General features: G+C 39.9%; 1 protein-coding gene across 1 annotated transcript in view; it reads right to left on the bottom strand.

Annotated features, from left to right (window-relative positions):
- The window catches only part of RPS6KC1 (ribosomal protein S6 kinase, 52kDa, polypeptide 1), a gene marked incomplete at its 3' end in the record, with an annotated part of 52,705 nt that overhangs the window by 16,959 nt on the left and 13,624 nt on the right, over positions 1-22,122 (bottom strand). The window contains exons 5-6 of the mRNA XM_008936762.1: positions 14,039-14,157; positions 6,581-6,673 (exon numbers count right to left, since the gene is read on the bottom strand). Coding sequence (XP_008935010.1) covers positions 6,581-6,673; positions 14,039-14,157 — 212 coding nt within the window. The remainder of the gene's footprint in view (positions 1-6,580; positions 6,674-14,038; positions 14,158-22,122) is intronic.

Here is a 22,122-nt window from a genome sequence, read left to right as displayed (position 1 = left end):
GCATTCCTGAGCACTGAGCAACTAGACTGTGACACAAAAGGAGACAAGGCAAAATCCTATTTGTAAAACTAATGCACAGAGGCAAGGTCTACATCTCACACTGGCTCTTAAGGCACTGTTGCTCCTTCCCTGTTTTTCCTGCGTTGGTGACAAATTCCATGTGGCCAAAAACACTGACTGGCAAACAGCAACTTCCACAAATAAGTACAGGTGTCTTTAGCACACAGACATCCCTTTTACATACAAGCACTTGAGCTCCTGGGCACATCCAAAAACAAGATGTGAACACAGCAGCACTACACAGTAGCATCTCAGTAAGGTGGCAGAGAGCAACACCCACCATGATGCCAAATAGCAGTTTCTAGGTGTGATTTTTTTCTTCCTAAGTCAAGGGTTAATTCTGATGCTGACAGAAGCTACTTAAAAAAATTAGCTTCTTAGATTTGATTTACAGTGTATCCAACAGCTTAGTGGAAAATAAATTACATTCAATTCCATATAGTAGGTACAATTAATTGGACTAAAATAAAATAAAACCTGCCTGGTAAATAACCATAGTCTAGCTTTAAGAAAACAGTTAATTTTAGGATCCTTTAAATGCACAGAAATTAACAAATGTTTCAGTATGCTAATTTTTTAATTAAAAGATATTTCTGCAGTAAAAGCTCTTTCATATGCACTACTGATTCTTCATCAAACGTTAAGTTTCCAACTTAACACCAGTATAGCCGGTGGCAGCCTGAAGGTTTACCATCTGCTGCCACCCAAAGTCACGGTGGCCGCCTTCAGAACATATGCATCAAAGCCCTGAGATAAGAGACTGAAGGAATACTGCAGAAGTCAGCATAAGGGGAATCACAAACCCAGAGGCAGGCAACAGGCAAGTCACCAGGAAAAAAGAACATGGTGAACCACCAGTCACCCTACTGAGCACCCAACCAAGGTCACAGGGGACAACAACACTGGAAGGACTAAGGACTGCTCTATATGCACTGCTCTCCTGCTGGTGGCTTTAACATAAATGCAACCCTCTATCACACTTACCTCCCCAGACCCCTTTCTTTTCTGGCTTCTGCTCCTGTCCCACTCCCTTCCCCCCTGCCCAGGATCTAATTTATTTTTTTCTTTCCAGTCTCCACACTTCAGGCCATGGCACAGAACACTGTGCTTTTCATTTACTTAAGCAGGCTTTAACAGTGATCAAAATAAACACCTCAAAACATGCTTGCTTACAAAAAATGTGGCTTTAAGTTCTTTAACACAGCTTGGAAAATACCTCATGCCTGATCAAAGAAAACTGAATAGGATCTATTACCTGCAGTACCAGAAACCAGAAAGGTTTTGAAGACACACCAAAGCCTTATTCTAAAAGTACTTTTACTTACTTTTTTACTGTATTACTTTAAAACCAGCTCAATTTTGTTATTAAATTGCCATTCTACACTGAAAACACATCCTATAATTAAGTTACCAGTGGGCCGTCTATTAATTCTGCTCCTTACCTCCTCAACATACACTTATCATAGGATACATTCTCTGGTGAAAGTCCTGCAAACTCAAAGGTGTATCAGATGATCACCTTGGATTCTTCTCCTTGCGTTCACCTCACCAGTTGGAAAATCCCATTACAGGCAGTGACAGACAACCAGTGACAAGACAAATGGGTCACCTGATCCTAGCATCAATACTTGGATTGCAAGAAACCTTTGCTGAGCATTGGTTTATGCCAGATGAAACAAAACATTCCCTAAAGTCAAAAGACATTTTAGTGAGACAAACAAGAAAGAAGCTAAGAAACTAAGGGTTATAATAAAAAAAACACTGAGAAATGTTCAGACTGGTACAAATGGAAATACTTCAGAAAACAAATGGCAGGTGTTTGAGGGCTGGGGAGAAGAGACAAGACTCTTTCCAGTTGAGAGAGAGATCATGTTTTAACGTTTAGCAAGCTTTGCTACCTGGGGCTTGAGACTTGACTGTAGCTTAGGAATAATCCTGCAGCAGGAGGGAAAGGAAGGTAGTGAGCCAAGAAATGAGTTTTGACAAGGACTCTGCAGTTTATTTCATCTTTCAGGACTTGGCAAGTCACTTAAACTAAAGGGTTATCAAAACAAAGCAAGCTCTTAAAAATTTCTTTATTTGTATTAATAGTTACTATTATTACTCAGTTTAATATTTTTAACCGTTTTTGCCACTGCTATTTCCATTATGCCATGTTTGGGTGAGGAATGCTTGCTGGTCAGCTGAATTCACTTGAACACATTTTCAGCCATTTTCTCTTCCTAAGCATCGTGATGAAACAAGAACTGATGTCTGCACTCTGGCAGCTCCCTCTCTCCCCACACTTATGTGCACACAGCCACTCATTCAAATCCATCAGGTGATCTAAAGCTGCTTGGCAATGTGCACCTGAGAGCCAGGTGACAGAAAACATCTGCTGCAGTCCACTAAATTTCACACCTGCAACAGTCTTGAACACTGCCTCAGGTTTGTTTCTAACACTAACAGGACGTAGTCACCTATGTCCTGTTGTACGTGCACAGCACACACACACTGCCATAAAAAGAGCCCATTTCTCCTTTCCTCTGATTAAACACTATACATAACCTGTTTGAATTCAACTGCAGGTCTGCAGATTATGCATGCACACTCTGCATACATTCTATATACTTCTGGTTTTTGGCACTCTCACTCATCAAGCAGAAAAGCAGTAATCACACGTTCTAAATAATTAATACTGATTTAGTTCTTCTGCATATTTCTAAGGTCAGTTCATCAAAATCACAGAATCATAGAATGGTCTGGGTTGGAGGAGACCTTAAAGATGATCTAGTTCCAAGCCCTCTGTCATTGGCAGGGAAAACCTCCCACTAGACCAAGTTGCTCAAAGCCCCATCCAGTCAGGTCTTGAACACACCCAGCGATGCAGCATCAACAACTTGCTTGGGCAACCTGTTCCAGTATTCTCACCACATTCACAAATCTACCCTCTTGCAGTTTGAAGCCATTACCCCTCATTCTGTCACTACATGCCCTTGTAAAAAGTCCCGCCCCAGCTTTCTTGTAGGCCCCCTGCAGATACTGGGAGGTCCCAGTAACGTCACCCCAGTGCCATCTCCTCTCCAGGCTGAACAACCCCAACTCTCTCAGCTTGTCCTTGTAGGAGAGGTTTTCCAGCCCACTGATCATCTTCAGCAGTACTATAATGTACTACCATGAGTGTTACAGCTACTCACCATAGCACAAACCCCCCCAGCCACAAAAATTAACCTATGCTCAAAATCAACAAAATTGCTTCTAGTTGTTCAGAATAACATCATAAGTTATCTACCTCTAGAATTCTCTTCAGAAACTCCCAAAATAATTTTAGAAATTACTTTATTAATATTTTATATATTTGATTTTATAAAGTTTCAGATTGTGGAATAAAGCTTAAAACCCAGCATAGTGAACAGGCTCAAATGTACAGATATCCACAGAAGAACTGATCACAGCCACACCAGTGCCAATGCAGATAACATGCCTTGATGGGGGACCAGGGGAGGGGACAGAAAAGACAGTTATTGGTTGCAGAGGCTTAGAAATTACTTAATGCAATCTGGTTTCAAGATGAATCTTTAAACTGAATGAATCTAAATAACAGAGGGTTCTAAAGAATAAGAAATTGGGTTTGAAACAGCACTGTGAAGGTATCCAGCAGCACCGTAACAAAGTCATTTCTTTAGGGGCCAGTTGCAGCTTCAAAGGAAAGATTTGCCTAGGGCAGAAACTCAGCACAGAATCTGCAACCTTGATTTTTAATTAGGAAAATTTTGAAAGCAAAAATCTTTGCTATTCCAAAAAGAAGTTTTCTGTTTTAAGGTACGTGAACTGATAATTGACCCTTCTTGGTCGGTGCTTACAGTAGTAAAATATTCAGACATTAGCCTGCTTTCAACACGGTACCTCTGGTAGCACTAAACAAGAGCTTTGATGCCCAGTCAGCAGCACCTCAGAGTCCACAACATTTGCAGGACAAAAGCCACCTTCATAATTACATTAGACCTCTATTTTCAGAAATCTACTCACAGGCAGACTCTTCCCATAAGGAATACAGAAAATACCTGCAAACTCCACTAGTTAACCTTTGACACCATCAAGTGAGCAAATTCAGCAAAAGAATTCAAGAAACCTGGTTTCCTCTACAAAAGTGTAGGTCCTCTTGGGTCTTAAAATAGCTGGATTTATACCACAGTTTTTGCATGAGAGCAGAAGCAGAAGGATGTGAGGGGAGGCACAGTTATGGCCATTCTTTTGTGAATTTTCACAACATTTTAAGGAGTTTAATAATGCCAAGGTCTCCATCTCATGAAAGGGTCAACACAGCAAAAATTATCCAGATGACAAGGAAGGTGGAAAGGCAGAAAGGGAAAAATGGCACACTGGGAATAAATGAGACAAAAATTAAACACCTAATCATTCTGCCTAGGCTTAAAAAAAAAAATAAAAACCCAGAGTTTCAGGTAACAACAAGCATTTTGTCTGTGAAAATGAAGCCAATTCAAAACACTTCAAGAGGCTTCAAACGAAGAACAAAGACTGACATTACTCTAAGGGAAGGCACTGAACCTTTCAGCATTTGATGGAGTGCAGGTTAACAGCTGGTTTTCTCGAGGCAGCACTGTAGCCAGCAGACACCACCCTGGGCTTCAAACAGTAGTGGGAGAACAAGCCTGCAAACCAATCACCATTTTTAAGACAGTGTTTTTAAGCCTGTCTTGCACAGGATCAGGCAAGACAGCAGTAAAAATGCCAGTGGCTTATTACAAATCCACACACCCTTTTTCTACTGAAATTGAAGCAGCGACCTCAGGGTTAGAAAGGGAGAAGAGTATTTCCAGGCAAAACTCTGTGTCAGTTACAGACTTTGTGCCCCAAAGCATGGCATCTTCAATGCTGGTCCTGAAGCATCAGAATCCGTTTTCAAGAACATGCTACGTCACAGGCTTGGCTCCAGCAAGGATACTTGCACATTATTTGGATTTCTCCACAATGTGAGCTTTATGCAAGCAGAGAAAGAGGCAAGGAACAGTGCTGGTGAGGAAGGAAATGAGATGGTGCCTCAAACCAAAGGCAGGGGCATCATCTCCAGCACACAGATATATGTGCACACTCTTGCTTCATACTCACATGCAGTTTGTGTATGTGTTGTAAAACCAAATAAACATGCTCTAACCATTTGGGCTGAGAGTAGCTTTTCATTTGCCTCACAAGTTTATGAACACTTAAAAATATTCTGAGTATGCTGTCTTTTTCATATAAGATTGAGTTTGTAAGAAGGAGAAAGTTTGTAATAAGGAGAATCTGGAATCAAGTATGCAGAGTACCAAGACATCTGAAAGAAAAAGTCCATGCCTACTGCATCCATCCAGTGCCTACTGATTTAGTGAGTGCCTACTAAGCAAACAGACAGGTGCTCTTTCCAATCTGCCTCTCCAATAGCTATACAAAGTAGAACAGAGGCTAAATTCTCTACTTACAACTGAGGAGAGAAGATACAATGAACATCAAATCAGAGCTGAGAAAACCTTGTGTGCTATAAAAACAACCATAATACCTAATGTATATAGCCCTCTGAGGAGAAGTTATCAACTTATGCACATAATTAAAATGAATTTGCCTGTTTCAGGCAAAGAAAAACAAAAATCATTCCTCATAGCTGGGTTCAGTGCAATAAGAAAAAGAAATCAAGAAATGCAGACATTAAGAGACTGGCTACAGGCTTCTCTGATGCACATTACAAATACATAAATTGACCATGCATCAGTACATCATGCACAAACCAGGGACTACACAAGGAACTATCAAAAGGCACAAGGGAATTGGCACAGCAAAAAGGAAATGAGCCTTTACAGTCTGCATTAGTCACTGCCACACTGATGAATAATACATCACGTTAAAAGTATTTGGTAAGGTGATAACTAATCAGTATTATCAAAACAATGCAGCAACTCTTCTGGTCTCTTAATTAGGCTTGCAAAAAATCCATATCATTCTTTACTGTTTGAGGGGTATTACCCTGGGATTCTGGAAGACATTATTTGCATGAGTCAAAAGTAAGTTGGGCTTCATTGTTGAATCTCTGTCTTGGTGAGGGTTTTCAGTTCCAAATTCTCAGGGCAGGGGAACAGTCATGTGCTACCTCCCCCCCCCCCAGCCCCTATTTCAATTAACATTTCAACAGTAGGAATTTTCTACCCTGCCATTTTTCAAGTATCCACCAGATTATTCAGCTGAACATATCAACTCGTCCTTACCCCAGTATTGTAACCATGACTCCATTTCTGAAAAACAGGCCTCATTCTGTTGAATGCCACCAAGCATGTACCTTATCCGTTAGCTCAAATATATTTTGCATGACCTTACATGAATTGCTTAGATAAAAGCCTTTTTTCTTCTACTTTTGTTATTTTAAAGTGCACATGCATTTGAGTCATTTTCCCCTTTTGTTTCATATCCTTAAGATCCACTGCTTCAAAGACAAAATGTCAGCATGCAGTCGATTTATGACTGAACTCTTGAAGAGACACTGAAGAATTACCTTGTCAATCACCCCAAGGACTCTGAAGGCCTTCAGTTCCTCGGCAGGGCTTCTTAGGTTCCAAGAGGGCCTTGAACTTAGTGATCCTGGAGGCTAATGGAAGATATCAAAGATTATACATCAATCAGGGTGGTACTTGAAGGAAGACTGCCTGCTGAAGCAAATGCCAGGCCGAAGGAAACTAAATTTATCATAAATCAGAGAGAGAGAAGATGAAAGGAGAAGTTTTCTGTTTGTCCTTAGTGGGCGGCAGGGAGAAAAAACAACTTGCAAGTAAATAAAAATCAAAATAACAGTGAAAATACAATTTTTTTAAAGAAAAAGTAATGAATATTCATACTGACAATGCTTAATGGAACCAGGTCATCAATTACTCAGTTCTTACCCCATCACAACAACCAATCAAAACCTTAGAGGCATCCTGGATATGAAATAATTCAGAGATCACTGAGAAGGAGGAAGCAAATTAGGAGTTAAGTCTGAAGAACATAAAATACCAAGTTATAAACAGGGTTCCCTTGCTCTCTGAAGAGCTTTATGAAATCCTTTTAATAAAAAGGTGCACAACAGAAACAATTCCTAAAATTGCCTTAGAAAAAGGTCGCTAGCTATGTATCATTAATCTAGAAAGTAACACCATAGCAAAAGAATTGGCAGGTGCTAACTCTTCAGGTAGTTAACATGCACAGACTTTTGTCCATGCTATGTTTTCTAGTTTCTCAGGGCAAACTCAAAGCTTACACGTCAGAGTAGGGAACAACGTTTCAGCTAGAAGTCTTCTGGGATAAAGATCAACTTCTTAAGCGTCACATATACCTCTGGCACAAACATTTTCAGAAGTTTCTAGTTGCCAATTGAGATAATTCTTTAGATCTTCCTCCAAAAATTCAACATGCAGCCTCTACTAGAACCACAGACCTGTATCTCTTCTTCACAAATGAGGTAACTTCATCTGCAGAGTTGCTGAATGCCAAACTCCTTTTAAGTATAACCTTGCCTTCCAAGTATGCCTCTGTTGCACAAAGGTAAATTAAGAGATAGGTGAAACTCCTTGATTTTTAGGCTTTTAACAGTCAAAAGCTGTTTATCTCATTTGTTATGAGATATTTGTTATTGCCTCATCCTGAGGCAATATTTAACAAATATGTTACAAAAGAAAACTGCTGGTAAGCAACTATGCTGCAGATGAAATGTTTCAGTATCACTGAATATCAAGACATTTTCCTTTATGATCAGAAACTCCCAGAAAAACTGACAATCCTGAACAAGGTAATTCCATTTGTTTCCCCCCTAGTGTTTCCCCTCCAGCATCCTTGCTGTGCTATTCTCACAGGCCAGAGCACCTCCTCAAAGCCCTCCCCAAAACTGGTTCCCCTTCATGCTGCCAGTCAACCACTCTCCCCTTCTAAAAAAAAGAAAAACAACTTTTCCTTTGTAAAAAACCACCACCTGTTTAAGCATTGCTTGCAAAATTTGAAAGAAAAGGTCATAAACACATGTTCCAAAAACATTGAGGTAATAAGTGTGCTTTTCTTGTGTGTTCACCTACCGGGCTGGACATTTAGAAGAGTTTGTTATTTATCTTCATTTATGTCCAGGTCTTATAATTGTCATATAAACACACTACCAAGCAAGAGTAGCAAGAGCAGTTAAGAGAAAACAGCTCAGATTCTACAAATCACTACAGGTTTAAGCATGAAGAGGACAAAAAATAAAAAAAATAAATAAATAAAACCTCTACAGGAAGTTTTTTCTCCAAACCTAATTTAGGCTGTTAGCTAAATTAGCTGTTGGAAGGTCGAGGGAGTTCTTTTGTTGGGTTATATTTTGAGAGTGTGCAGCTTTTCTCCAAGAAGAAAATATTTGCTTTGAAACAGTTTGTGCTAGCACCAAAATTATTCATTACAAGATTTCAAAAGCATTCTAAGGAATACATTTAATGAAAGAGAATACTTCCAAATCCTCTGGACTATCATAAAAGATATCAGCTTCTATCTGCATGCTAGTTCACCTCGTAACCATTCCTTGATAATCAAGCTTTAAAAATTTTCTCTTATGCATAACATTTCAACCATGAGTTAAGGTCATACACCTCTACAGAAGTTAACAGTTGTCTAATAACACTATAGATCAGGTTTCTGCACGCAACATGTTTTGAAGAGACCAAAAATCCTGGTACATATTTTTGGGTCCTTCTCTAAAATATCACCAATGGTGGCACAGTCAGTACTACTGCACACACACCCTGGTTTACCTGTATGCATTCTACAGTCATTCCTTACCTTAAAATGGTTTACAATCACATCCACAGCTCCACAGCTCCCAGTAGCTTCTCCATTTTTATTGGTTTCAAGTTATTTGTTGTTGTTCACAGTACTTTAGTTTCACTGTTGCAAAGTCTAACAGTAGAGCCCAATGATGGGCAGGCACCACACTCTGCCATGAAGCAAGCTGGAAACAAACTCTGAACACCCAATTCCCAGAACTACAGCAATTAAGCACTCTGAGAAACTGCCTGCTCCTCTGAACAGAGTAAAAACCCAAGCTCAGCATCTAGCCAGCAAGAAGAAAAATAACTAAAAGCCAGTGCTCTCATCAAAAAAAAAGAGGAACAAAAAAAATTATACAGGAAGGAGGGTAATAAAAAGTCAAAATCTTCATTTGCCATTAGAAATAAGGCATTTATATTGTAAAGAAAGTGGCAAGCTACCTCTGTCTGCAGAAGGCCTTCAGCAGCCTGTCCAGATGCTCAGCACACTGCTCAGGTATGCCAGGACCTTACCTCCTGTGGCTAGCCCCTATACATTTGGATCCACTTGCAGCCTATGCTCTGAGCTACACAGCTGTAGCTACCACCAGGACTGGCAGCACCAGTTCCTTCCCCACCATCATCTTTTGGCTAGCCTGTGCTAATTTCAAGTAGAAAAGGATGATGCCAGTTGTGATGCTGGCCTCTGCAAAGACTCAGCAGCTTTTTAGCCACCACTTGCCTTCAAAAGGCTCTAGTTTTGCAAGCTACACAATGAAATATGGCAATAACTCTTGCCTCAGTTTTGGCTTCATTGCCAGCACTTGCAATAGCAGAGAGAGGAATAAAGAGAAGTACAGCACCAGCAAAGCTTGAGGAAGAGCCTCCCATGTTAATGAGTGACACAAACACCATTTGATAGGAAATCACTTCACTGCTGATGCTGTCACCTTTGACAGCAGTCACCACAAAACCTCAGCATAAGGAAAGAACATTTTCATGAACACCAGTGAAAAGCTGCACATCAAAATGCATCTCCCCTCCCCGTTCAGAGGCCTGTGTCTGACAGCTCCAGTAACTGTCCCCCTGTAGCATAATCAGACCCTCAGCTGCAGTAAGGAAACGTCTTGTTCTGAAGCAGATGCTGCTGGCCTGTGGTGCAAGACTCCACGCTATGGGTGTGAAAGTTTCCAGCTATCCTGGGCTGGCAGAACACCCTAGCCCCTTCCTCATGCTTCACCAGGAGAAAGCCAAGTACCATCTCTGCAAGCATCTGAACCAGACAGAGCTGTGGTGTGATTCAGAAGGACCCCAGTGATTACCAGTTGGACACTGTCTCCCCTGAAGCTGACACGTCTTGGTTATGTTCTTGGAAACCTTCAGAGTGAATTTCTTATGTTATGTTAAATTTAAATCTCACAGATCTAGAGCAGTATCTTTTCTCTATACTTCATGTAATTTTCATGCACATTTAATAAAAAAAATTTAGGGAGTAAGACATCTTATGAAAACTATGGACAGTGAAGACTGCTTCTCCTGTCTGGGCATCAGGCTTGTATGTACCTCTTGTCACTAAATTGCTTTGAGAATAAAAAATAATTGACATTTTAAAGGACAACAGCTTTATAATGGTGAAAAAAAAATTCTGAATATTAAAAAAAAAATTGGCATATGTAGAATTAGAAATAATTTCAAAGAGTGAAAAAAAAAGGTATTATAAAAATACCAAAGTTAAACCATCCCCACAGCTTGTACGTGTGGCTGTGCTGTGCCTTGCAGCTGACAGCTAAGGCATACTGCAGCTTTCCAGCAGTCAGCCCAGTGTGATTCAAAGGCTGTTGCCACAGCTCCTACACAGGCTTGCAGGTCAATCCCCAGAGCTGCTACTTATAAAGGGGCAGAGGAGAAAATTGAGCTTGAGGATCTGCAAAATGGCCTGCTGCTGCCAGCACACAGCATTCCTGAGTGTCTGTGGCTGAGAACTTTGAGGCTGCTGTGTGGTGACAGAGGAAGAAGAGGAGGACAGTATTTGCTGCAGCTTGTTTTTCCAGAAGGTCTGCATGCCTGTCTGCAACCTCCAGAAGCCACCTCCACATCTCCTGCAGGTCACAGCAAGGCTTTTCTCACTGTTTACAAGACCTTGTCAAGTGAGTTCCCCGTTCATGGTCAGTCACAGCTGCATCAGTTCCCTCCCTGTGCTTCTTTTCAGCCTTAAGAAATCTTCTACCCATCCTTAAGCTCTCTGCCCATAACCTTTTTTCAATAGTGCCAAGGGTTTCCCAAACACCTCCTCTCGTGCTTCTCTCTCCACCACTCAGACCTGCCAGCAGCAAGGTGGTTGCTAAGGATGCTATCCTTGAGGGCTCCACTTTGGCTTTTTCTTGAGGCCAGAAAAGTAACAAAATACTATTGTTCTTTGGTTTCCATGGCATCAAGGATAACTTTTGCTTATCAGCTCTGAAATGCCAGGCCTTTGCCTCTAGGGAATTCTGGTCTTCCAAGGGGCAAGGACTGGGCATTTCAAGCCACAAAAGAATGGCTGTTTCCTTCTGTCCCAGGTCCACAGAGAAAAGCCACCGTGCTTTACCTTCATATGGTGCTAGATGGCAAATGGGTGGCCTGGGGTGCATTTAGGAGGCATAGTCTCTTAAGACTGCTGCATGTGGTTGAGCACATGGCTGGCAGCCTAAGCTGCTGGGAGATACAAGAGGTTGAAGGGTGCAGGAAAATGACTGAACCTGCACTTCTGAGCTTTACCTGCCTGCTTACCAGTCAGGCCTCTTCCTCCAAGGTGCAAATGGTCTCAGCACCCCCAACAGCCCATGAAGTTGCTCACACTGAATCATGCTTCCCACAACAAAACCACACTCTGTAATTGTAGCATAGGCCCAGATACTGCTAGGGAACAGTATTTGTCCACCCTTTTCTTGCAAAACAATTTCAGTTGTATGGTTCAAACTGTGCTGGGCTACTAGGTGTAGCAGTACTTGGCCATCCTTCTAGAAAAGGCTTCCTACATGTGCAGTTCTTCTCAAAAACATCAGTGTCCCTCCAGCACAGAAGAGTTGACAACAGTCCTCTTTAGAGATCCATGGAGGCAAGAAGGTATGTAGAGTGTTATTTAACCATCTGGATACAGATCGTGTCCAAGCCGCTGAACAAGAGATGGCACCAGTCAGTATGACCTGCAGCAGCAGGAGGTGCTAGTGGCAACAGACCAGCCTTCTCCCAGCACGACCAGTGGCATGTAAATGGTGGTTAGAGAAATATCAAGCTGGTGTGAAGCAATGGTGCAAGGAGGCATACACACTAATCTTGTACACTGCAGACTTCATTTCAGGAGAAGGACCCAATATCTACGTGTTTCCACTAGTACCTCCCAAGAACCACACTGTATACAGATGCAGGTCATTTCACTGCACTTATTACTGCCAGCACAGGGTAGACTATAACACATGCAAACTCCTGTACAAACTATCTTGGGCAGCAGAAAGGACAGAGCAGTAACTGAGGTGCAAGGATTCAGGTTTGCTCAGCAACCAACACGCAGAAAGAGTCACATTCCTTACTCGCCTTAAGGTACTAAGCTACAGCACAGGGCATGATAATGCTTAGTGGTTCCTACCACTTATCTCCTGAAGTTATTGTAATGATAAGTCCTTCTCCCCATTAACTTTCAGCTATCAACTCAGAAACAAGCTCATCACAACCATTTTGACCCACTAGCACCATCTGTCCTGTATGCCAGCAAATTCCAAAGCTCTAAGATAAAAGTCAACTTTATGCATTATGAGCAGCAGCAAATAAAGGATATTAAAATATACACACAGACTTGGGTAAAACAAAGCCAAATCTTAAAAATATGGGTCTTTTTGTAAAAATGACAATTAGACAGGTGCAATATTTTGCTTGTGAAAAGTCAGATTTGACCTGAGTTGTCAATTTTGAGTTTCAACACAGAAGAATGGTATTCTCATCTCATCACTTTTTTTTTTTCTTGTCTTACCCCAATTAATCTTACTTTCCCTTGGATATGGAAAGAAGGCATGTGCCTTATTTAGTACAGCATAAAAGAGGAAATAATTTATTTCTCAAGTTCACATACAAAAGTGCAACCTATTGCTTCTTCCTTCCCAACCACGATTAGTTTTTAAACTTACAACAAGGCAAATATAGGCTTATTTCATTTTTTTTCCCTGTTCTGTGGTTTCCAAACACACTGAGGGTTTTTTTCAGTACAGATTTTTCCCCATTTTCAGGAGTGTTTGACCCAAAGAAAGACTACCTAGTAGGAGTTCTTACCAGTACAAAATATGAAATTGTTCAAAGTACAATTCATAGCAGTAGCAAGACTCCAAATCTCACAAAATATATCTCATTTGAAACATCCTCAAAATTGTGTTTGTGGACTCAGCATAGAAAAGCTACTCTTCAAAAACCAACAGTTTTCCTATTTTACTTTATTTACTAGGCTGTTGGATTTTAAAAGCTTCCCTTTTTTGTAGCAGTGGCGGTCTCCTTAAAGGATTTTTAGAGATGTGTAAAATAAGAAGAAATAATCCTCTGCCCGTTTTGTCCTCACTTGACACAAATGGAGAAGGACAGGAACTTGGTAACTTTTACATTTACTACCACAGGGCAATCATCAACAATCACCCACAGTTTAGCACAACTGCAGTAAAAGTCTGGAGTAAGCACAGATAAGTCCCAAAGGAACTGTTTGAGAAAGGGCAAAGTAGAAATTTATTGAGGGTATCATGGAACAAGCTTTGTTTGTCTTTTGTACAAGTACAGATAAGAGTGTTTCTGCTTAAGAAGGTGTAAATTACTACAGAAACTCAAAAATAAAAAAAAAAATCAAGAAGCAGCTGATCACTGAAGCATATACAAGAGAGACATTTGAAGGGATCAGGAAGAACCTTTGCTCAATTAAGTTTTATTTTGTGGGAAATCCATCTCAACAACCCCATCACATGCTCACCTCACTTTTGATACACCATTATTGCTAGGTTAAAGAAACCAATAGTCTTCTTGCTCTCTACAGGACCATGCAATATTCTCATGGGAAAATCAAAAGAAACATTACTGTCTTGTGTGGTTTTTTGCTTTACATTTAATTTCCTTAGCATGATCAAAAAGTGTTCACATTACCAGTTGTGAGTACATTATGCCAAATATCTGGTTCAGCAAAAAACAAAATTAAAGCCTACCATAGAAAGGGATGCATCTTCAGAGGAGGTATGGTAGAGACTGGAAATCCTTTCTGCACGCATAAGGTATTCTGCAGTTTTCCTTTTCACTGCTTCTCGACGCGTTGGGCTCGATTCACCTCAGTGGAGGAAAAGAAAGTTATATTTTCTGTACAGAGAGAGGTACAAAGTAATCAAAGCACATGACTGCTTTGATTCTACCTTTTTGAAACTCCTTTGAGTTTCCTTCACAATCAGACCTCCAAATATGCATCTTATAAAAAGCAGCTACTATGATTTCAGAGTTCTACAAAAATAACAATTTAACCCTTGCTATAGACTAAGGTAAATAAAAAGTCTTACTTCATTTTTCTGTGATCTATGTCCCTATGGCAACATAAGAACTGAAACAAACCACTGATCCGAATATTGCACTCAAAAAAAAACCAAAAAGCCCATTAGGGAAGACACAATAAGACATCTACAACAAAACAATAAAGAAACTTGGGTTTTCCCCTCATTTTTCTAATATAGGCTTTCCTAAGTATAATGGAAAGACAGAAATGTTACTAATAGCCATAAGACAACATGAGAGAAACTAACAACTCTTGGTCACAGCTTTCCAATATTAGTTGCCCCTTGCCTGTTGGCTTGGAGTGACAAAGGAAGAAGCACTTCCACCAATTGCTTCACTTCCCAGGTAGCTAAACTACCACTGTGTTATGTCTAATCTACCCAAACTCATGCAAGAGGTGAGAATCCCATGATACCACACAAATTCTATATTCACTCCAAAACTTACAGGCATTCACATCATGAGCAGCATATTGTTACACTAGCCTAAATTTGTGATGACAACACCCAACCAGTAAACTGACAAGCAAAGGTAAAAAGAATATGAGCCACAATTGTTAAAGAATAAAGATTACTATGCTGGAAAAGAGTTAGACACAACTGTTCCAGGGGAAGTCTGAACAATAGCAGAGATTTCATATGGATCTGACAGCCTCTGCTAGCCCTAACTGAAGCCACCCAAAACTTGCAGAATCAGCCTTGGCCATAACCAGCTTCTGCACCAACAGGTGCCAGCCAGTGCCTCTCACAAACCCACATTCAAAGAGGGCAAGGAACTGGAAGGATATCTGCCTAACAGCTACTCAACATGAAAGACAAGGCAAGGAACAGGAGAGGCAATAAACTACAACATGCAAACACACAAACCCTGACAGCAGATAACAAAGACAAAGACTAGAACTCATAAGACCCTGATCAGTGGGCCATGAAAGGAACCCGAGTGTAACCTTGAAGAAGTTCAACCAGAAACTTCAGAACTGATAAGAAAAAAAAAAAAGCCCCAGGATTATTGTGGGTTATCAAGAATGAGTCTCCTATGAAAGAGCAGACTTATTATGGGATGTCTAGCTTACTGTGTAAATGCTTGCATTGTGGGATATTTTTGAGTGGGTGGATTCTAGCAATGTGGAAGACATTATGAGATGTTCAATGGAGAGGTCAAGGCTGTGAAGGGGCAAGCATGAGAAAAACAAGTGGGAATTTTACAGGTCTGTTGTGTATAAGCAGGCTGCTGGGCAATATGCTTGTTTGACTGAGCCCTGTGCCTGGCCACCATTGTCTGTCTTATGAAACTTTGTTCCTCACTATTTTCTGTGTTAGTGTGCTCATTATTCTCTGTGCATAAGACACGCTAACAAACTTCAAGCCAGATAAGCATGTCAGTCAGACAAAATGTCTGTGAGCTGGACTATGGACCTTGGGGATCACATCTCTACTAGAGAGCTGTGAGCATCAGGCCTTTCCTGACCAGGAACAGCTTGAAGGAGGCTGGGCCGTTCGCGCTGCCCGTGGTTATGTAGGTGCCCATGAAGGTAACACCTTCCTGCCTCTGTCTGTGGTCCACCATGTCCATACACAGTGTGTGCACACCTGCAAGATGTGCACTCAGCTTCACTAGGGGTAGGACCCAAAGAAGGGGTAACCTGCAGCCATGTCTCTCCAGCAGCTCAGGGCAGGAGCAATCTCTCTGAGCCTTCAGTCAGGCAGATCTGGCCACCTTTAACTCCAGCTCTTTACTAAAGGAGAAAGGGCAGGTTGTCCAGCCATTCAATTCTCCTAAAACACTTTCTAGAAGTGCAGAGAACAATGAAAATCTAGATGCACTTCAGAGAGTTCATGTTCATGGCTGCTGGTTTCCCTCCTGCCTCATACAAGATAAAATCAAATATTGCTCATGCTTTATGTAATCCTTAGAGTGTGAAGAAAGCTGAGTCTCTTTTCCACTTTAGTGCCATGGTCTACTACTAGTCATTTTGACCCTGTTATAAAATAAAGACTGCCTTTCCTTTTCATATCATGACTACACACTTAACACCTTAACACATGAACTGTCAAGACTTCATCAAGAATAAGCAGAAGAGACTTAAGATCTACTCTGAACTCTTCTGCAAGTGATCTACTGTAGATCTTGTTATTCACCTCAAAGCAGGATGGAAAAGTAATTGTCCTCTCCATGGACAGAGACACAGAGCCCTGCTCTGCAAAAAACCTTTGATTATACTTGGTTTGTGGAAAAGCTGGACAATCAGAATTCTGTGCACTTTCAGCATCCAGTATTATGGATATGTTCTGATTTCTCAGCAGTTTCTCTCATTCTAAAGACTTTGTACCAGGTCCAGCACCTGTATTATCAGCCTCCATTTGGTAAGACTCTTCCAGTGAAATTCCCTTAGATGAGCCTGTCAGTCTTATTTCAATGTAGGATTAAAAAAATAATAACACTCAACTGTTTGAAGTTGGATTTGGCATTATCACAAGAGAATAGATACACAGTACTCTATAAATGTCTGTTGTAATTTCTTAAAAGACGAGTAACGCTCCTGCTTTCATCACTGCACTTCATCTCACAGCACCATAAAACTTTCTTGTGCCAATCCACTATTGATTGCCTGTATTCTCTTAGACCCACAGCGTGGCAGTTGCTGAGGGAAAACAAATCATCTGCATAGCAACAACAAACTCTTTAGCCAGCATTTTCTTCAAGCAGACTGGTAGAAAACTGCCCGGGTAGTGTCTAAGGCTATCATAAAAGTCAAACTTACTGTTTAATTGTTAGTTACGTCTATTTAGGTTGGATGTTTATTGCCTTTTTTCAATGCCTCAGTAATTTCACAGTAATTAACACAAATATGCTAGGATGTCGCCTTAGAGCTGTCTTAGTTTTCCCTATTTTCACAAGATATTAATTTCAGTTTTCCTTCTACTTTTCCTTCCTGAGTAAATTGTAAAATAACATTTGACAACTGTTTGCTCATTTAAATCTGCAGCCACAAAAGAGGGTGTGGATTCACAAAACATTTACTCAAGAAGTTCTTATTTCTGCACCTTATTTGTAAGATCATTAACAGTTCAGTCTGAATACTTTAGCAGGTGGATGTCTGAGAACTGGATTTATGGAAGTGGGATTTTGGTTTTTTATTCTTTAAATTCCTTTAACCAAGAAAATGTAAAAAGCTACATTGCAATACACAATCCCATTTAAACAGAAAATATTTCACAAAAAAAAACAGTAAAGAAATTCAGGACATTAATTTTAAAAATAAACACTACTTAAAAAGCCTTAAGCCCAGGGTAATGAGTAATAATAAAGACCACATTAAACTAATTTTTAGCATTTATGACAAATTTCAGGTCACAGAACTATTCACTTAAAACCAAATCACTGAAATACACTGCTAGAACGAATCTGTATATTTGACAGCTTACAAAATCTTCATCACAGATTTAACATTTTTTTTTAAATGTAATATTACATTTTGCTATGGGATAATCTTTTTAGTTCCACAACATGTTTACTCTCAAAAGAATCAACTAATTTATTCTAGTTAAGAACTTTTGATTGAAGCATTGTGTGAGCATATTGACCCCCTATTTCCACTCTGTGGTTAGCCCACAATCTAGAGAGGTATCTTTCTTTAATTACAATTGAAACTTGAAATGCAAGTTCTTTAAATGGCAGCAAACAAGAAATGTTTAAACTGTGTCAAAGCCTTTGATGAATCTTTACAACTGCTCATAAAAAATCATTCTGCTTAAAATAATATTGATTTTTCATTTATTTTCCAAGGTATTAGAAGACTTATGTTTCATCTGATCAGGATCAAAGCTTCTCACCCCTCCTGATCACGGGGATTAAATCATCAATGTCATTCCACACATTTAAAAACTACACTGCTGAAGCAAGTTATAAGTGTAGCAAGGCTGATCACAGAGACCTTAAAAAAAAAAAAATCAAGATTCCCCATCTCTCTCCCTCTGCATTTGCTCCAGAGCAGCTGTGCCTCACACAGATTCACATGAATGAAAATATTAAGGCGAGAAACCACCCACTTAGTTTATTTTCCATATGACTTTCCTGTAATTATTTTGTAAACTGTTCACACAACAATATATAAAAACATCTGCAAAAACAGGTAATTAATGTGTCAAGCCAAACTAATGCATTTTTTATGGTGTCCACGCTTCGTCAACTGTAATTATAACTCTTTTTAAGCAAATGATGATGTGTTTGTTGCAATGTGCAAGTGGTTATTTTAGATGCTCTGTTTACTATTACTGCAAACAGAATATAAAAACTCTACAGCTACTTTGTTGCACATATAAGCCTTAATCTACACCAGCACAAGCAGGCTGCTCCCTCATTTTCAAAAGGCTTTGCCTATTTCAAAGAAATAAAAATATCTTAAAATGAAAAATGGCTTTGGAAAAGCTGACCAGGCCACCCGCTGACCACAGGAACAGTAGCCAGGACATTAGGACAGCAGCCAATAATTTAAATTTTGTTCTTTAATTTTTATTTCTAAGGACAGCTACAATAGATTTACCAAATCCAACATTCCTAACAACATTCAAATGATCTTGAGAGTTCGACAGAAGAAAAAAAAAAAATTAAAAACCACAAAAATCAGAATAATTGTGCCATTGAATTCATCTATGACCTGCCTCCTTGTTTTCCCATAGTTCACTGATTTCAGTGAAAAATACAGAGAAGCAGTATTTCCATACAGTGTACACAGCAGTAGCATCTGGAAAACTAGCAATATTTTTGCTTGTCTCCTACTCACACATCATGGCACCTCAGAATGCTACATAACTTCAAAAGATGTTGAAGTGTTAAGTGTCTAGTTCAGTTAACTGTTTATTCAATCATCAAATCTTCTGTAATTCTATTGCATAGCAAAATTATTTATGTTCAGATGTTAACAGAAAAAAGCTACTGAAAGTGGGCCATATCCAACAAACTCAAACAAACAAAAAAAGCTAGGACCCTATCAAAACCAAACCTGCCCTTTTCTCCATAATCATCTGGGCTACTCCTAACAGAACACAGCTCAGATGCATATAAGCATTGTCAAACTTGCTCTGGTCCTTCAATATCTGGTCCTCCACAGATCCAGGATGAAGTCATATGGCAGTTGTGTATCTTACTGGATGGCAACCAACACAGCTCTACTACATACCACTGACACATACAAAATCCTGCATTCAGTAAATCACAGTATAGAGCACCCACCCAGGAATTAAAGATAATCCTTCATTCCTTTGTATCTGACTACTACCAAATCATCCCCCATCAGGCATTAGAGTTTTCCTCAGGAAAAGTCAATCTATCACAGGAAATCATGAGTGCACTCCCTACCTAACTAGCTGCTTGACTACAACATGAATATTTCCACAGAAAAGGTAAGGCCAAAAAGTTAGTGTTACCTGTCCCAATCCTCTGTAACATCCATATTCTAAATCTTCCTGCTTTTCTTTCAGACTTACTAAAAATATGTGTGAGCTGCCTTTATTTAAAGAAGATATCAGAAGGGATTTGCTCCAGGAAGAAATGTCCTCTTGCAGAACAGGCTACAAGGAACTTGTGCGAGACTGCCTGTTGTGCTAACCCCAAACTCCAAGTTCTTAACAATTTAAACAGTAAAACTTTCTCTAAATACTGAAATCTTCAATGAAACATTTATAATTGCCAAGTCTAACAGCTATAATACCATTTTTTATTTTTACAAGTTTCTTTATCTTCTTCACAGTCTTCCTGCACATATCACCCAGCTGGATTGCTGAATTTTTCAAAGAATTGCTCTCTATAAAAATGCAAGGGAGTAAGCCTTAAAAGATTTATTTCTTCTCACAATGAAAAGAGGTTTAGCAGCACCTTCCTTATTAGTGGGTAGCCCAGCTGTTATTTTTGCCTAATTGGTTCAAGAGGACCTCTGTTCTTCTTAGGGCAAACACTTATATCATGTGAAGCGGACTCCTTTGTCCATATTAGCCAAACAAAAGCTCAGGCACGCCGTAAGTGACGATCGACACAATCTAGCACAGGTTTGTCACCACTTTGGACAGTTTTATAACCCTGAAATTTATTTCAGGAAGGCAAAGAGCTCATTTTGGAACAAGTCTCCACCAACTTACACAGGAGAGTGGGCAACCTTTAATTTTTAAACAATTACTTAAAGTGAAATGCAGCAGGTGCTGAGGTAGACAGACCCTTCAGCATCCAGGAACGATGCTATAGATTTTAGCAGCAGGTGGCAGTTTGGAATTCTGAAATAAGCCCACTAGCTCATCATCTCTAGCATGCTATATATTATATTAACAATGAGTTCCTTTGAGGTGGTGGCCAAATTCTGCAGCTGAAAAAATACCTGTAAATATTTAAAAATAAGACCACGGTTAAACTCATGGTAAAACAGTTTGAAATTATCTATTATTCTCCCTTTTAACATTTGGAGAGAGTCAATTTATTAAGATGCACCACATTTATCAGAACCATTCTTTCTTGTTTTTTGAAGATTCAGGAAAATACTGTACTCTAAAAACCAACATAAAAATTAAAGCTCTCATGCTGAAGCACAAATGCATGGCAGTGAGTGAACACCTAATAATTCTTCTTCCAGTTTTCCAGTGTGGTCAAAACTACTATGTCTGTATTTTATATGTCACCTTCATTGCAGGTTGCTGAAGACACAGATCTCTGCTTCATGTGAAGTTATCAATTCTGCATCTTGCAGAAAACCTAAGGTTACACACCAGAGGTGTAAATGTATAGGTAGGAAAAAAAACTAACTTGGGCTTATGTACCCAAGTTAAGATTACCCAGCAGAATTGTGTGCATGAAACGCGTCTGACTGACCAGTCAGTCAGTAACACTCAAGACAGTAAGAACTGTAACTTTCCAGAAACAATAATGAACCAACATCTTTTCTGTAGTGGAACTCTTATGTTAAATCCACAAGGTGGTGGTAGCTTTTCACATGTGTCTGTGACTACCTGGGAAAAAATGAAGAGTCAAGAGCACACACCATTTCAGGGAGGAAAAGCTTAACTTCCCATCCATCTGTTAAAACTTGTAGTCTTCAACTGCAAAGTATTTCAAAGTAAGACTTCACAATGTAAGAAATATTCTTGAACACTTTCCTATAAAGCTACATAAGAAATGGGGGAGGGGGAGCCCTGTGAGCATTGCAAGACAGAAGGACAAACAGTGGCTTCCTAGCACGGATGAGTAAATCAACTGGTGAAAGCAGCAGCAGATCCTCCAACCCAAGCACCACAGGAACAGGAGAAGAGCACTGACAGGCAGACAAGGAAAGTTACACAGGCCACCCCCACAGAAGAAAGGGAAATATTTTCCAAGTTCTCTGCACTCTTCCTTCTTAACTCAAAGGACAAGTCCGAAATAGAATTAGTAACCACAAACATTCCCTGTTTCAGAACAGCAGGAAGCCAGGCATACAGACACCTACCCCTTCAAGTAAGAACATGTTACTGCAGCTTGAAGCATAAAGTATTGCAGAAAGAAAAAAAGAAAAAGAAAGATGAAAAACCAGTTATGAGATTCATCAAACCTCACAGTCTAATAGTACTCATACCTATGTATTAAATACAGTACTAGGGGAAATGAGATCTTTCCACAAGCCATCACTAAAACCTCTGAAACAGAAGAGCCAGCAGCAGGCCCTGTAGAGATCAAACCTATACGAGTCCTTCTAGGCAGCTCTGAAGCTACAGAGGCTATTTTAAGATAC

Source organism: Merops nubicus, unplaced genomic scaffold, assembly GCF_000691845.1.
Source record: "Merops nubicus isolate BGI_N331 unplaced genomic scaffold, ASM69184v1 scaffold9020, whole genome shotgun sequence".
NCBI lineage: Eukaryota > Metazoa > Chordata > Aves > Coraciiformes > Meropidae > Merops > Merops nubicus.
The sequence above is the reverse complement of the archived record's forward strand: the minus strand, read 5'-3'. Positions and strand labels throughout refer to the sequence as shown.